The following is a 16,780-nucleotide window of genomic DNA, read 5'->3' as shown; positions in this document are numbered from 1 at the left end:
TTCTAACTGTATGAATAATATTGTAATGTTTTCTATAAGAGAGAGTTGTTCTTTCAGTTGGCATCTATTTTAATGCTCTGATAAGTGATTACTTCCCAGCCTTCTAGGAAAGGCAAATACTGACTAACCAGTGAACATTGCGATGGATGATGATATTGGCGTCAAATAAAAATGATTAATCAATAAAATGATCATTGACTGTTGGATGTGAACGTATAAAGTTTGTTCACGTTTACATTGGACACAATTTTAGTCCATACCTGTGTTTTATTGGAATATGGAAAATTTGATTTCTAAATACAATTTTTTTTAAACTTCTTAAGATACTTGAAGATGACTTAACCTTTGGCAAAGCTAAACATACATTTTTTATGTAGCACAAGGAGAAACCTACACTGTTAATGGGCATACGGGTACAGGAATCAGCTGATAAAAGATAGAAGATCTCATTAAATAACCTGGTTAATCTGCTTGGATTTAAAAAAATTTTATTATCAGTTCAAAATTAATGAATTCAATGTCACCATTTGAATACAGATGAATAACATTTTCCTAAAGTCTAAGCATCACCCTAAAAGAACCTAATAGAGTATGAAGATCAGAGTTTCGCCCTGGTTTCAACAATCTTCTAGAGACACTAGTCCCATCTTGTTTTGCCTCTCATTTCTAACTCTGTACTGACTCTACATCTTTTTTTCTCTCTCTCTCTCCCTTGCTCTCATTCTCTCCCTCCCTGCCCCTCTTTCTCTCTCTCTGGCAGGCTGCTCCTGCAGTGATTCAGTATCATGGAGGCTGGCAGTGGGGCTGCTGCAGTGGTGGGAAGTGCAGCTCTCGGACTGCTCGGAGCCACAGGGAGTCATGACATCTCTGACAGGTAAGACTCACCGTCGTTCCTCATCAGATCCCGTCAGGGTCTTCTAACTCACCCAGCTTATTTGACTCATTTTAGGTACCTGTTTGTTTCTACTTGTGTTACGTTCTTGCTCCTGTGTGAATGAATATGTGTGTCTCTGCCTCAGCATGCCCTCTGCTTCCTTGCCGTTTCATTCATAACTGTAAAGGTTATTTCTGCGTGTGTGTGCAGCGAAGTCTTGGGCACGTACATTCTATTCCTCTCCAGGGGCTTGAGGAGAAATGTCAGAAGTGCAAGCGCTAGGTGGTACAGGCAGATGCAGTGGAAACAATGTAGGCTAAAGGTTCTTAGAGTGATGCATTCATATATCCAACTCATTGTGCGCAGAGCTACATCACCAAGCTGCAAGCATTGATAAATACCCAACTTTAGATCATTAATCACTTAAGAATAACGTCTTTCCCCTCATAAATGTATCCCTGTTGTCATCAAACTCCAAATTTTACAGTCAGATGACATGGTGCTGAGTGCACAGCCTGTATGAAAATCCACGATGCTGAGTAGTAAAGCTATGGCAGCCAATAAAAAGCATTTCAGTGCCAGTACACTCCCACACCCACCCACTCTCCCGGCTGAGCCCTGAACGCAAGTCACATGATCGGCTTCACTCACGAGAGCCTGCACACTTTGGCATCCTCTCTGATATATTCTGCCCTAAATCCCTCAGCGATCACCTTCCAAACAAAGGTTTCGTGCCCTACAGCGACTGTCCTGAGTTTTGAGGATTATTGTCCATCCATTTAGCCCTCAGCCTCACTTGAACACAATCCAGATCTGGTATGTGGAGGGTTGCCATGGCAGCCACAGCTTAGCATATATTAGATATTAGCACAACATCAGTGAAGGAAGGCAAGAAAATGGACAACCTTGGGGAGGCTGCGTGTTCTCTCAGCTGTTGTGGAAAGCTTTCCAAATGTGGTCGTCATTTTCATACACACCCATGCTTATGATTCATAGTCACTAGGGGAAATGCTTTGGCTGTGCTGAGGCTTTTCTTCCACAGTCCCTGATACTGTGATGACCTGGAGCTCTGCAATCCTTCAATATTTTGTCCTGCCACTGCACTGCATGTGTGTCTTAAATAAGCGGCTAGAGTAGGACTCTGACATTGAATAGCCTCATGCTAGGCATGTAGTTTGCTTTTTTTAAAGTGCAGAACACTCTGCTAAGAATATGTAATAGTTCATTTTGAAGACTAAACTTTGTTACCATTCTAATCGATGGAATCTTAGTTTCAGTACGAGACCCCTAAAGTAGATCAGTTGTTCGTGTGGCCATTTACTTGACATTTAAGAGATGGTTATTTTCCAAAGCGGCTTACTGTGTGCTGATTACAGGGCCAGTTTGCTCCAAGCAACTTGGGGGTTTAGTGCCTCACTCAAGGACAATGAAGTGATAAAACAGGTTTGTGATGTCAGGCTACTTGGATTTTTAAACCACTATCTTTGTGTTAGCAGTCTAGACCATTAACCATTAGGTCACTGTTTCAATGTAAGACTCATTTTTCACCCAGCTCAACATCCAACTGCTAAAGTTATTGCAGATGAAATGGGACTTTTGTATATCTTTTCCTTGTGCAGAATGTGGAAAATATACTCATTAACATTTAAATTAACATTTACAATATTACTGACCAATAGTTATATTATCAATGGAATCTGTACATTTTGTTCTTTTGTACAGATGGTGGTGCCAGAAGAAGATTTGGTTTTGGTGGTGGTGGTGGGGTGTGTGGTGGTATTAAAAATAAAGAAAGTGTTATCATACAACTATTATTTTTTTTGCTATAATAAGTGCAGTTACTAAAAATATTATCCATAATAAAACATGTTTACTACTTGGTAATACACATTTGACAGTAAAGCACTGAGCTTGAGTTGTGAAGCATACATTTACTTTTATTAATCATCTTATGGGAAGTCGTGGCCTAGTGGTTAGAGAGTTTGACTCCTAACCCTAGGGTTGTGGGTTTGAGTCTCGGGCCAGCAATACAATGACTTATGTGCCCTTGAGCAAGGCACCAAACCCCCAACTCCTCCCCGGGTGCCGCAGCATAAATGGCTGCCCACTGCTCCGGGTGTGTGTTCACAGTGTAGTTGTAGTCTGTAGGCCTGCTATTTATTGTCCATGATTCCATTGTTCTGTGTGTGTGTGTGTGTGTGTGTGTATTTGTTTCTTCCATCAAATTCAATTCAGTCTTCAGATTCACAACTCTGATAAAATATAATTTTGTTTGCTTTGGTGCTGTAGATTCATAGTGGTGCAGAAAATGTATTTATTTATTGAATGCTCTATTAGAAAATCCTCACAGATTTGTTTTTATAGATCTGTTAAAATAAACTTGTGTTAGACCGGAATCCAGTGTTAATTTTGGCAGACATTTTTGATTTAGTCTTAGTCTTCATCTCGAGACAGAAAAAGCTTAATAGTCACATTTTGGTCATTTGAGTCTTTCATAGTTTTAGTCGACGAAAAGGCATTGCATTTTTGTCAACTTTTAGTCATTACTTTTAGTCAATAGTTTTAGCCAAACTGTAGTTACCAAAATGTATTTTGGTAGCTATTTTTATTTACAGTCTTTAAACTAAAATAATCATTAATTTGTCTCTCTTTAGACTAAATCAATTAAGATTATGAGAAATTTGAATCAAGGACTGAATTTGGAAAAACGTGAATAAGTTATGACAATTTTCAGTTTTTGGGTGAACTATCCCTTTAAGTTAAAAAGGAGTATCTTATAAAAATATTATTATTATAATTGTTTTTTTTAAAGAACGCGTTTCCTCGTGTGTTTTGGCCAACGCGAATTACCGTAGATGCTCTTACCGCGCTCATGTTTGATAAATTTGCTTCCCGGCAAAGAAATAATAATAAAAAAATAATACAAATAATAAAATCAAGAGCAAGATCACGTTAATACTGGCTATTGTAATATCAGCATCAGGTAAGATTACTCACGTTCATTTATGTACTCAGTTACATAATGTTTATCAAAATTAAACATAAAGTTAGGTTTAGCCTACTACACCAAAAAAGGAAAACAAGTTAAACTGAAGGAACCACACATTAACATGGCTTTGTTATACTAGCCATTTAGTATGTAATAATACTAATGGCAATCATTCTGAATGAATGCAATGCACGCATACAGAGCGCGTGATCTCTGTGATGCCCAGATGCACAAAACAGACCCTCCCACCTCTTTAATAAACACGGAGATGTTAGTCCCGTCCGAATTGGTACATGACGTCAGGTGGTAAGAATCGAAACTCAAACGTAGTTTAGAAAACTAGTCAGTCCGAATAGGGCTTATAGCATGCATTTTGAATATCCGGTAGTCCTCAAATAACATTATAGTCTAGTTAATGAAGACGCAGCATGAATTTCATCATAATTTCGTCATCATATATTATTTTTAGCTCATCAAGTCTTAGTCACAGAAAAAATATTAGAATATTCGGTAACGTGTAATTGTATTTGTTAAGGAATATTTTTCATCGTTGTCTTCGTTAACTAAATTAACACTGCCAGAATCTTCTTGTGTCAGTGATTGGGTAAGACTGAGCAAACAGTGGAGAGTTCTCTGCTTTATGATTCACAGAGTGCATATCTATCAGCATTTTCCTGTCAGTTGACAATTTGTTCATCGTTGCAGTGACAAAGCATTCCTGCAGGACTTGGCCCTGCTTGAAACCGACAACTGTTTGTGAAGCATTAAGTAGTCCACTCAAAAATTTACATTTAGTCATTATTAACTAGTCTTGTGTCATCACAAACCTTTATGCTGAAATTCATTGAAAACAAAAGTAGTATTGTAAATTATCTTCACAGTGATATTCCATAGACTAAAATCACCAATAGCAATGGCCAAAAGCATAGCAAAGTGGTCATACAATAAGCTTTGTGTACGCATATACAATTATTTACTATAACCTTTATTTTTTGTAATTGTATGATAAAAAACACTTTGTGTTCCATGGAAAATTGTGTTCCATGGAAAAAAGTCATATGTGCATAAAGGGAATAAATAATCAAATAATATATATTTATTTATTTATTTATTTATTTATTTATTTATTTATTTATTTTGTATAACTGTGAGGTGCCAATCCTCCAGAACACCATCATTTAATTTCTCTAAAATACCTTTTCATGATGGAAGAGATGTAGAAGCCGACAGCCTCTTGTGTTAAAAAAATAAATTTTTTGGTAATTTTAATAGGAAAGCGTTACTCTGTGTAGACTGGTTTGACTCCCATTACTTCACTGACACTCTGCCACTGGAGTTTGCAGATAGAAAGTGCCATGCAGGACACAGTGAGTTCTAGGCCTGGTGCTCCTTTAGACCAATTATCTAAGGCTGTTTTGATCATTCCCACTCTAAAATGCCAAAATGTGTATGTGATTAAATTAACTTCCATAATCGTATTTAACAATCCCAATTACAATTTCAAGGGAATAATCAACAATTATGATTTTTTTGTTGTCATAATCGTGCAGCCCTACTTAATTTTTTTAGTCTAGAGGTCCCAATTACAGACACTAGAGTGCTCGTATCTGCAGGTAAAAGCATGGGTAGTGGTTTGGTAATGATGAATGACCAGAAAACTTCAGACCTTACTGTGAAGTTCTGTGGGTGCAGATTCCGTTTGGGCCTGTTATTAGTGTTTTAGCATATCTCGCTAACCTCACCCCAAAAAACCCTGCTAATCTTCACATGTACTCTATGGAATCCCATGGTCCATCACGCCATGCCTCATTGAGCACTCTTGTTCTGTGAATGATTCACTAACCAAAATACACACGGGCCCATGGCTGCTGAGTTTTGTAGCTCTGGTAAATGTGATCAATCGTGTTATTGATTAAGCACTGCAGTTGGTTGCACCTGGATCAACGAAAAGTCCTGGCATAGTGTCATAATGCAGCATGCTGTTGCTTTCTGTACATCCTCCATCCTGGTAATTATGGATGCAAACTCTGCTGTATCAGAACTTCGTGGAGGAGATGACAGTTTGGTGTCAGCAACATATGGATAACCCAGCCTCTTCTATTCTGCTTTGAAATGTTGGTTCAGTGTGCATGTGAGCCTGAAACTGACAGCAAGAGGGGGAGGAGATGTAGGTGCACTACAGAGACCTGGATAAATCCCGTTTTCTAGCATACCGCGCAAAATCACTTAATCTTTATTTTCAGTAACAATATTGTATCTAAACAGCCTCCAAGCAGGATCAATTTGCACAGTGAAATTGTGTATAGTATTAAGATTTTTGTTCAGAGGATATGTCTTGAATTAAGTTCATTTTTCTCACCCCATTGGCAGTTATTTTTCCTCTTTTAAACTGGAATCTGTCAGAATTTAGTGTTTATGCTTAAGAAAAAACTGTTGGCCATTGGTGTAAGAAAAGTAAACTTAATTTAATGTAGATTCTTGGTGTAGAATATTAGTCTTGTAGTTTTGCTTCTCAAGTGAATTGATCGTGTGTTAAAGTTTTTATTTTTGCTTTGTAGTCCGGTGTCCTTGTGCTAGGACTGTTCTTTGTTGTTCATTTATGTCCGTCTTCAAGGTCATTTTGTCAGATTTTGAAACAATATCAGATTAACAAGAATAATTTTAAATAACCTAAATGTCTATATATTGCTGTTGCTCATCAAATCATCTTAAGAGCACTCTCCCTGGCACATCCCTTATGGCGAGAACCATTTTTACTGAGCTCCATAAATCATCTGCATAATTAAAGGTCTTACATTGACCCAAACCGTGTCATTAATTTAGCTCAGATTTGTGTGGTGGTGTCAAGTTCTTGTTTATTGCAAAATGGCAACATATAAAATAAAATACAGACATACTCTCACAGTTAGTGACATTTGCTGGGCGTACCATTGTGTTTTAAGATGCCCAATCACACATGCTCAACATTCAAATAAGCGTTCAAAGCCATTTTCCAGGTCATCTAGATTGATTTAATCCATATCTTGTAACTTATGTTATTCGTTCCATTCTTTTTTTATGGAAGCAATTACACGTTCTGTCCAAGCATCCCTCATTTTGGAAAGTGTAACGGTACCACAGACCGCACTGCACTTTTCATCTCTGATCAGTGGTGGTTTGTCATTTTGCCCATGTGAGGCGAGCCAGACTGCCACTTTGTCTTTCCCACCCTCTCAGCAAGGTTGGAAGGAAATAGTATCTGCGCTTTCTTTCATATCACCCATTAAAGACCATATGATTAAGATCAACTTTTCTAGACTACTGGCTTTTCCAAAGAAAACTGCAGACCCCCCCCCCCCCCCCTTTATATTGGCAGACATCCCTACATGCTGTTGTAGGGATCTCACTTTGATTGCCTGCTGTGCATGCTGGATAACATTCTTTCCCTTTTATGTCACTGTGATTAGTTTCGACATCTTGCCTAATTGAAATGATGCTGCCATTAACACTTTTGTGAAGGATGGGACGTTCTAATTCACTCTTACATTGAGGACGTGTCATTTTTACTGTCACACTGCCTATTCCACTCAGCTCCACTGTCGTAATTCTCAAAGGCAGCTGCAAAGCAGGCTATATCTGTATATTTCACAGGCTATCAGAATGAACCTGCCTCCCTTCTCTCTCTCTCTCTCTCCATCCCATCCTCTCCCATCAGGATCCTGAGGCCTGGACGGCACCCGGAAGAAGACGATATCGTTCCAGAGCTTCCCAGGAGCATCCACCCCCGAGAGCGACCTGACTGGGAGGAAACCATCAGCGCAATGGTGAGGAGCCAAGTTCTCGCGGTCTCGCACAAATTTAGTGACTCCCTCCCATGCCCAACCTTTACAAAGCCAGTCGTAAAGACAGGAGATAGCACACCCTCAAATTGTACAAATTAAAGATCGACTGCTTGGTGTTCGATAGGGACAATATCACATCTGTTGTTTCTGAAGGATAATTCTGTTCTTTTTTTGTGGGTCCTTGATTCTTTTACGTAAGAGCCATATTGCTGCTGTAGACTCTCAGCCATTACAACCAGTCCAGTTAAAGCATTAAATCAAAAATATTATGCAGAAAAACAATCAAAAATACACTACCTTTTTATGCTCACCAAGGCTGCATCGGTTTCATCTAAAATTCACTAATATTGTGAAATATTACTACAATTTAAATAATTTTCTATATGAATTTATTTTGAAATGTATTTCTAAATGTATTATTTATTTCTGTGATGGCAAAGCTGAATTTGTCAGCAGCCATTACTTTATTGTTCAGTGTCACATGGTCCTTCAGAACTCATTCCAATGTGATGGATCGATGTTCAAGAAGCATTTCACTGTCATTATGTTGCAAACAGTTGTGTTGGTTAATATTTTTGTGAAAACTATGATACTTGATGATTAGAAAGTCCAAAAGAACAATATTCACTTAAGAAATGATCAGTTTGATGCATTAATACAATTAAATGCTAAATAAAATAGTTTTTTTAAAGAAAGAAACCCCCAAACTTTTGAACGGTAGTATTTTACGGTAGTATTTAACGGTACAATTTTGTACTTATTTGCTAGGTAGTCATCTTTTTATACCACATATTGGTTCTTGATTTAGTGTTCAGCCATGCTGTTTTGCTATCAAATAGGTAAGATGTAATGCAGTCAGTTGTTCATTACTGCAAAATATACCCCGACATGAAGCAGCTGACTATAATATGACTTTTCATTGTTGTGCAATAATGAGTGGTGACACATTTGATTTGATTGTAGAAGTCCCCTGACTGACCTATCAAAACGGAGTTATCCAGAGAGCCGTGCAGTAATGGATGATTTTATTAAGCTGCTCTGAATATCTACAGCATCTATAACACTATTTCCCCAGTCTTTGTTCAATACTGCATTAGTTTCAATTCATGATTATTTCACCAGCACTGACATACTTGCATTCAGTGGTGTTGATAAAAAAAAAAAATGCAACAAAAAAATCTGTCTCCATGGCAACCTGACTGTTGGCTGATGTTGTTTTGAGCACAAACAGATTAGTGAGGACATATCAAGGGAATCACCGTGTATCAGCTCACTCGTATGACAAATTAATGTAACTCTCTTTTGCTCTGTTTTATAATATTGTGTACTAGGATATTAATTGAACTTGTTAATTGTACAGTCAAGGTCATCAAGCTCTAGTCGTCTTTTCACGGTTGTGACCTAGTTTCAGTGTCACTTTTAGTGAAATGAGACTGTGATGATTATTAGACTGGCTGTTACGAATAACGAAATGGAACCAGATTTGGATCAGACCCAGTTGAGTTTTCACACCATGTTTTACACCAGCAGAAGCTGGTCTGTTCAGCCGCACGCTCATTTGAAGGCTGCATGGTCAAGAGACTTTAAATAAGCCCTTGTCTCGGAGCTAAGAGTCACACTTTCAAAGCATTATTCATATTTCATGGAGCTTTCAAATCACTGGCATGTTTTATTTGGCCTTGCCAGATGACTGCATGTCTCTCGTTTGTCTAAGCATTGGAGAAAGTGGCAACAGAGTTTTATAAAGCATACCAGCTGTCAAATGATTTAGAGGCAGGGCACAAGCTTAGCCTTTCTAAAACCAGAGTTCAGGGGCTCTCAGCTTTTTGCCATATCCATTTAACCTGTCTTTGACCCTGTTGTAGATTTCTCTCTCCTTCCATTACTCAGCAGACTTGTTTTATGGTGCGTACAGGTAGTCACTGATATTAAAGGATATTCTCATTATACTGTGCTGTTAACTCGAGAGGTTTGTCTTTTTAGCTTTTATTTGCACAAAGATTTGTGTAGAGATGGAACAAGACTGTTCATGTCGTTAAAAACTGATTTTCAAGTGCTTTATCACATTAATGTAATGGATACATGTTATTGATGGTATTGTAAAAGGCTATTCACATAAAGTCTGAAATAAATATGGTTGAACACAATTTTTTCAGTGGCAATACTGATATCTAACAAGCACAGTAGTTGATGGACAGTTCAGTTGTAGCAAATGAGTGCACACGAAATCAAAATGAAAGTTTTTTACACAAAATTCATTATTCACAAAATATTTAAAACATAACATTGTATAATCTACGATTACCTATTTTTTATAGTGTTTGACGAAAACTCAGCATCACAACTGGTAATAATTAGCAAAAATATATTTTACATTTTTAATGCAGTACTTTTATGTTGTTTTGTCACGATGGCCCTGGTGTGAACAGGCCATAACTGTTTGGTGAGGATGGGTTATCCACAGACTGTCATGTCCCAATCATGCATTGAAAAGAAGCATGTGCATTTTTCTTTCAGGCACGGAGTGCTGAAATTCCAGAGCTGAGCTCTGAGCCTCTCATGCGCTCTTGCAGCAGCTCCGCCAGTATGAAGGTGAAGAACGTCAAAAAGTAAGTGTGAAAAACAAAACAGCCAAAGTCACAAAGGCTTATGCTTTTTTTTCATATTAGCAAAAAGTCATTCACTGACTAGCCCTCATGTTTATAATAGTTTAATATTGAACTGAATATTGGATATTGTCTTGTGATCTTTTCAGGCTCTCATTCACCAAGGGACATTTTCCAAAGTTAGCCGAATGTGCCCATTTCCACTATGAAAACGTTGACTTTGGGACAATACAGGTAAGATCTTAAGCCCTAAATAACAGTGGACTTCAGTGCTTTAACTACAGAGGTGACCTCAGTGACCAGACTTGAAAAGGACAGCATTGAAAATGAGGCACATGAGAGATTAAATTCTGATGTGGATGCGTGTTTGTGCAATTAAATGTCAGGGGTCTGCAGATAACGCCAAAGTGCCACAGCTGACAGGGACAGTAGGGCGTCTCTAATGCAAGGCTTTGGGGGATTGAAAAATGAGGATCAACATGATTTAATATCGCTATAGCAGCAGTAGCACTCTTGCAGATGACTATTTCCTCTGCTGGAGCTGGGTATCACCAACTACTTCACAATACAGTACACATCTCAATACATATGTCACAATTCAATCATGGATGCATCACTATATTATAATTGGATCTTAATTGAAACTGCATCAAAAGCGTAAGAAAAAAACTCAACGTGTCTACGAGAGAGTGTGAACCTGCAGTTTCAGTATCTCTTCACTTTTGAATGCTGCGAAATACCAGTTTTAGATTCTCTCAATGTTGGTAATTTTGTGTGTGTGTGTGTGTGTGTGTGTGTGTGTGCGTGTATATACTTATGTATATATATACATATGCATTCATGACATGAAGCACCATTTATTATACTTGTATTAAATTAAATATATTTAAAGTATCATATATAAATTAAGTTTCATTAGCATAAAAAAAATTCTCACTTTGAATAACAACTAATACAAATACACCAAAATGTGGCCTCATTATTAATTTTGTTATATTGCAATAAACGTTGTGGTCTGCTTGGTTAGAGAAGGGTTTTTATGACCTGGTCTTTGTTACCCCATTCAGGGCTCTTTTGGGGGTGAAAAATTATTAGATGTATTAGATTTTAGTGGAACTAATGATTATCCTTGTAAAACTTGTTTGAATAATCCATTTTAATAAACAGATGTCTTTCATTGATGACGAAAAGGTAGATTCTTGGACGTGTCTTGATTTTTTAATTCTCCCAATATCTCTAGTATTGTTGTCACGGAATCAAAATTTCAGTATCCGGTACCGATACCAGTGAAAATCCACGGTTCTCTGTACCAATTTCGGTACCATAGCAAAGCAAAAAAATATGCTAATTAACAAAAAAAAAAAAAAAATCACTCAAAATAAAACCAATGCCATTCTTTATACTTATTTATACTTATACTTTATACTTATACTTACTTAACAATTGTGTTTAAAGTTTTTCTAATAGTAATATAATTATGAAAAACAGTAAACAAGTTTCACCAAAATTGAATTTGTCTTTTAATTAATTAAATTTAAATGTATTTATTGGTAAAAGGGGATTTGCTATTAAAATTAAAACATGGAAGAAATATTGTGTGATTTCTTTAAAAAAAAAGTTTTACATACACATACATTCTACTAAATAATAGTAATATTTCTATCACAATGCCTTTATGTAAAAATTAACTTTTATTTTGACACTGGTTTTACTCAAATGAAACGTTAAAATGCTTGTGAAGTGACTGAAATTACTGCAACCGTCACACGTAGTTGTAAACAAAACCCGCACTTCTCTGAACATGTAGTATTCATATTTTCAACCAACTTTTGTGGCTTAACATTTACAGATACTGGTCCATATGGAGATTTGATTTGATTAATTTATGCTAACTTTGACAAATTCTGTGACTGTCCATATTAAAATGTAAGTTTCATTTTCCATGACTGGATTTTGAGTTTCCGTCCGCGTTTTCTGCTTCGCTGAAATCACAGAGCTGTATGCGTCAAGAACCGGGTTGACCGGGTCCTCAGGTCCCTTTTTTTTAAAGATGTTTCAATTCAAAAGTATTTAAACTTCTAAAATCTACTGCATTCTTTTCCATTATGTTGAGATCCATCTAGCTGCAAAAATCATGACTAAATATAAAAATTCTTAGTATTCAGTTGTGTTGAAAACAAAATGATTCACAGTCTGCAATGTTATTCATATAGAAATGGGTAAAATCACTTTTTATTCAACAGTGAAACAATGCCGGCATGTGGCTCTCGGTAAAGATGAACTTGCAAGTTAATTCGATAAGTAAATTTTCTGCAAATGCATCTGTAAAAGGCCTATCTGCAGAAGTTTGCTTTAAAGTGGGGGTTGTGTTGTGAAGCATATTACTTTTTGTGAACACATGACTCATGAAGCATATGACTTGTGTCCCCTGAGAAACAGGGTGGGAATCACTAGGTTCGAGGAGTGTGACAGCTTAGGTCAGCGCTGTACATGGTGACTTCGGTTCTGAGGCAGTAACAGAGCTCAACGCTCTGGAAAGGATAAGAGGGCATTTACAGGATGTTATCCCTTTCAAAAAACAGGTAGGCAGGGTTAGAGCTGCACGATATTGAGAAAAAATGACTTTGCGATATTTTATTTTTCTGCGATATATATTTGCGATATGAAATCTAATCAAAATTTTTCTTACAAACAAAAATGGGGTGAGCACACTTACATTCTCATTTTAAATGATTTAAACATCAACACCATCGTGTCAATTTATTAATTTTATTAATATGCATGAGGGAGAGAGAGCAAGACAGCGCTCTTGCTCTCTCTCTCTCTCTCTCTCTCTCTCTCTTCTCGCACGCTCTCTCTCTCTCTGCCCTGTCAAAACTTTCACTCTATGATGGTTAAGCTGTGCAATTAATCCGCGAATCACATTCGTCAAGGGCCGGGGAGCAGCTGGCCTGTACAGTTAATGAATAACGGATCAACTACGACAACCTACATTGTGCATCCTGCGATGTGACTATCGTGGATTCATACATTGCGATATCGATGCTTAAACATCACATCGTGCAGCCCTAGACAGGGTGCAGACGGAACCAGAATAACTGTGTTTAACTAAAACATGACAGTGCTAGACCTGATGCAATGACACAATTGTACATAATGCCACTGTACCCAATCGTACTTTCGACATTCATCTTTTGAAGTGGTAAAAAAACCCTTTACTTATCTGTATTTCAGACTAGGTGAATAGGTTCAGCTTCTTCAGTGTCTTTTCAGAATTGCTGTTCCCTTTCACATATTTTACATTTCTCATTATAAACTGTATCAAAGCTCAGTGAAAGCCTAAAAGGATTGGTGGGAATGCTGAATAGTGCCTGGTTGTGTAGGGACAGGAGGTGGGGTGCTGCGACAATGTCGGGAAATCTCTGTGCCTCTGTGATGGGATTAAGGGTATAATGGAGCGCTCACAGAATGAGAAAATAGATTGGCATGGTGTTGAGGGCAAGACAATTGGGAGGGAGTGAAGCAGTGGTTTCTTCGGGGGCCTTTACACTGAATAGTAATCCTGCTTTTGGAGGAATCGCCCTGGGAAAGCCAAAATATGAGACAGCTATTTCACATTCAGATGCTGCAGCATCTATATTTCTGTATTACTGTTTATGGATTATTGTAGGTATAACATGCGTAAACCATCAAATAGATACCTCAGATTGTAGCCTGTGCTGGTGTCCAGTAGAGGGCGGCAGCTTACTGCTTTTACCTGTTTGCAGCCCATCAGCAGGGTACCATGGCGACGATGAAGAACATCAATAATTCTTTTTTCTCTGCTACATAATCATGGTTTATGCACAAAACATCTAAACCCAGAGAAGTCCTGCAGCCCTGAATGAATGAGCTTGTGGTTGTACAACAACAGCTGGCACGGGAACATCAGCCATGTTTGGTGTTTTCCTACTAGAACCCTAGATGTCATCCTTCTGCTGGTGATTTATGAATGATTTGTAATTACAGGCAGATCACTTGACTGATACTCCCAAAAGAGCAGCAGAATGACTGAGTTTCTCTGCATGTTGTCCATACCAGTTATCAGTGATTTTTATATGTATTTTAGGGACGTGCATCTCCATAATGAGGCCTATGAGATGCACATCTTGATGCATAGCCAACAATACGATGCATTAAAGATACATATGATGCAGCTACCGATGCCATGAGTCACCCCATTACGATTAGATTCAATTCAACACAAATGCGATTCAGTGCAATATGATGCGATGGAAATAGCTTATATTTGATTTACCCATTACAATAGTCCCTTTACAGTTACTGCTATCATAAAATACATTTATATGTAGGTTTAGAATTCTACAAAAGACACATTTAATGTCCAAGAAAAAATATTTTAGCAAAATTTATATTTTACTCAGAACTATTGTGCTGCTATTCCATTGCACTCCGTCTCCATGTGCGCAGCAGTGCTCATTAACTCAGGTAATCCTCGCCCACTCCTGACAGCAAAATGGATATATTTGCATTACTTTTTATCATTTACAGATGAATATATGATATACATATGAAATTCAGTTATGCACTGAAGAAAACACATCTCAAATGCATTAAACAGCACAAATTTATTTGCTATGAAATTATTTATTTGAAATGGTGGATCAATTATGAAGGGCTACTTAAGAATAAGCTTGCACAAATTAGTGAGATTGCGTGAATAAAATTTTCGTTTATGGAGCCGCTTTATAATGCAGTTTTTGGTAGGTTGTTTCAAACCCCGCTTTTCTTAGTGTCTTTCATGAAACAGACCTCGGGTCTCCGTAGTGTTGTGATTTGTCAGATTCCCACAGCAGCAGCGGTGATGAGAGCTATATATATATATATAATGCATTGGTTTATATCAGATAACTGTGCATGCTCATTTTCCATATTTTTACATTTTGACAAATTCACTTGCACAAAATACTCTACCGTTCAAAAGTATAGGGATTGTAATTTTTTGTTTTTTGTTTGAATGTTTGCAAAAGAACTCTCTAATGCTTATAAAATATAACAAACAAGCTGTGCTGTCTGCAGCCTTTGTCTGCGCTGACCTTTTAAACTAAACAAGTGCTGCCGAAAACAAATATTCTGTGATAAAGTAATCCATATGAAAACAACGCGATGTCTGTTTTTCACGTCTCTCTTCATTATCTTCTAATGAGACCACGCCCCCGTGCAGAACGCTCTATTTAGATTCTAATGTTTCACTGAAGCGTGTGGCTTGAATACGCCCATACAACAGAACACAACGCAACGAGACTGTTCTTCAAGTTTTTATATTTTACTGTTTGCTTCCCGATGAGAGGAATAAGACATAATTCACCCCAAAAAGTTGTGATGTGGTTGAGGATTTGAGAAATGGATTTCCTCAGAAAAAAAAGAATGAAGCACTTTATTCAGTAGAGATCATAAACATGAGTAAGACTCTTTTTAGTTATTTATATACTTGTACTAGATTACACATAATGTGTAAACATTTTACTAGTTAGACTTTTTCCAAACTATAATTCCTGACTAAATTTATAATCAAGTGAAATATTATGAAGTTTCAATAACAATATACAATAGGCCTATTTCACAAGAGGGTGTCCGAGACCGGAAGTAGGGTAGCGGTTTTTCCGGTCGCGCCAGTGCTACGATCGCTACTCATTAGGATAATGGATTGCGAACAGCTTGTTTTCTCCCAGCTGTCAAATTAACTGCCAAAACGCCGAATTGCATATGTTGTTCATTTTTTTTGATGATTTTCAGGGAGATGTGACTAGATCCATGTTGGACGAAGGCTACAAATTATTTTTGGAACAATTTACGTTTGATTATCAAGGTAACGTTATGTATAATAAGCCAGCTGCAATGATAATGATTTTAGAATTAATTTACTTTTATGGATTATTTTCAAAGCGGTTTAATAAAATCTTACTTCTTGTTAACTATGTGTGTGTGTTTGGACACACTTCAGACTCAAATATTATTGCAGGGAAAGTGGTAATTAGGGCCATAAGTTAAGAAAGTGTGAAGAACCACATGAGCTTGAGGTAAATACAAACAGGATTTAGTTTAATTATTCATTTTTATTTTTTTTTATCACAAAATGGTTTCCAATGTAGCCTGTTAGTAATCCCACAGTCCATAGCATCAGTAACTGTGTAATTTAGTAAGGAAGAATTAAAACAAAATAGGATGAGTTTCAGTTTTTATTTTATTTATGTAGCAATGGTCATCTTAACCTCTGTGCAGTGTTCAGGGTATTTCAGGACCCCAAATAAAATAAAATAAAAAACACACAAAAAAAACAAAGTGTTCCCTTCTTCTAAATGACATGACACTTAATGACTTTACCAAAACAGAAATTGGGATGTCTGATTGTATATTAGTGTAATAAAATCACTCAATGTTCATATAGTGCTTTGTTTTAAAATTGTAATTCTAAATGTTTTCCAGTAAA

At 37.1% G+C, this 16,780-nt stretch overlaps 1 protein-coding gene across 1 annotated transcript; it reads left to right on the top strand.

Moving 5' to 3' along the window:
- The first annotated feature begins 718 nt into the window (after window positions 1-718).
- Window positions 719-10,964, top strand: LOC113092288 (rho GTPase-activating protein 32-like). Its single transcript, XM_026257869.1, has 4 exons — window positions 719-874; window positions 7,558-7,666; window positions 10,202-10,293; window positions 10,440-10,964. Exons 1-4 carry the CDS (start codon window positions 786-788, stop codon window positions 10,534-10,536), a joined length of 387 nt encoding a protein of 128 aa, XP_026113654.1. The 5' UTR covers window positions 719-785; the 3' UTR covers window positions 10,537-10,964.
- The last annotated feature ends 5,816 nt before the right edge of the window (window positions 10,965-16,780 follow it).

Source organism: Carassius auratus, unplaced genomic scaffold (genome assembly GCF_003368295.1).
Source record: "Carassius auratus strain Wakin unplaced genomic scaffold, ASM336829v1 scaf_tig00214547, whole genome shotgun sequence".
Lineage (NCBI taxonomy): Eukaryota > Metazoa > Chordata > Actinopteri > Cypriniformes > Cyprinidae > Carassius > Carassius auratus.
This window is presented reverse-complemented; position numbering and strand designations above follow the sequence as displayed.

Coding starts and splice junctions, on each gene's coding strand:
- LOC113092288 (XM_026257869.1), top strand. CDS start 786: ATGGAGGCTGGCAGTGGGGCTGCTGCAGTGGTGGGAAGTGCAGCTCTC. Junction 7,667..10,201: donor AGGAAACCATCAGCGCAATG/GTGAGGAGCCAA, acceptor TTTTTCTTTCAG/GCACGGAGTGCTGAAATTCC. Junction 10,294..10,439: donor AAGGTGAAGAACGTCAAAAA/GTAAGTGTGAAA, acceptor TGATCTTTTCAG/GCTCTCATTCACCAAGGGAC.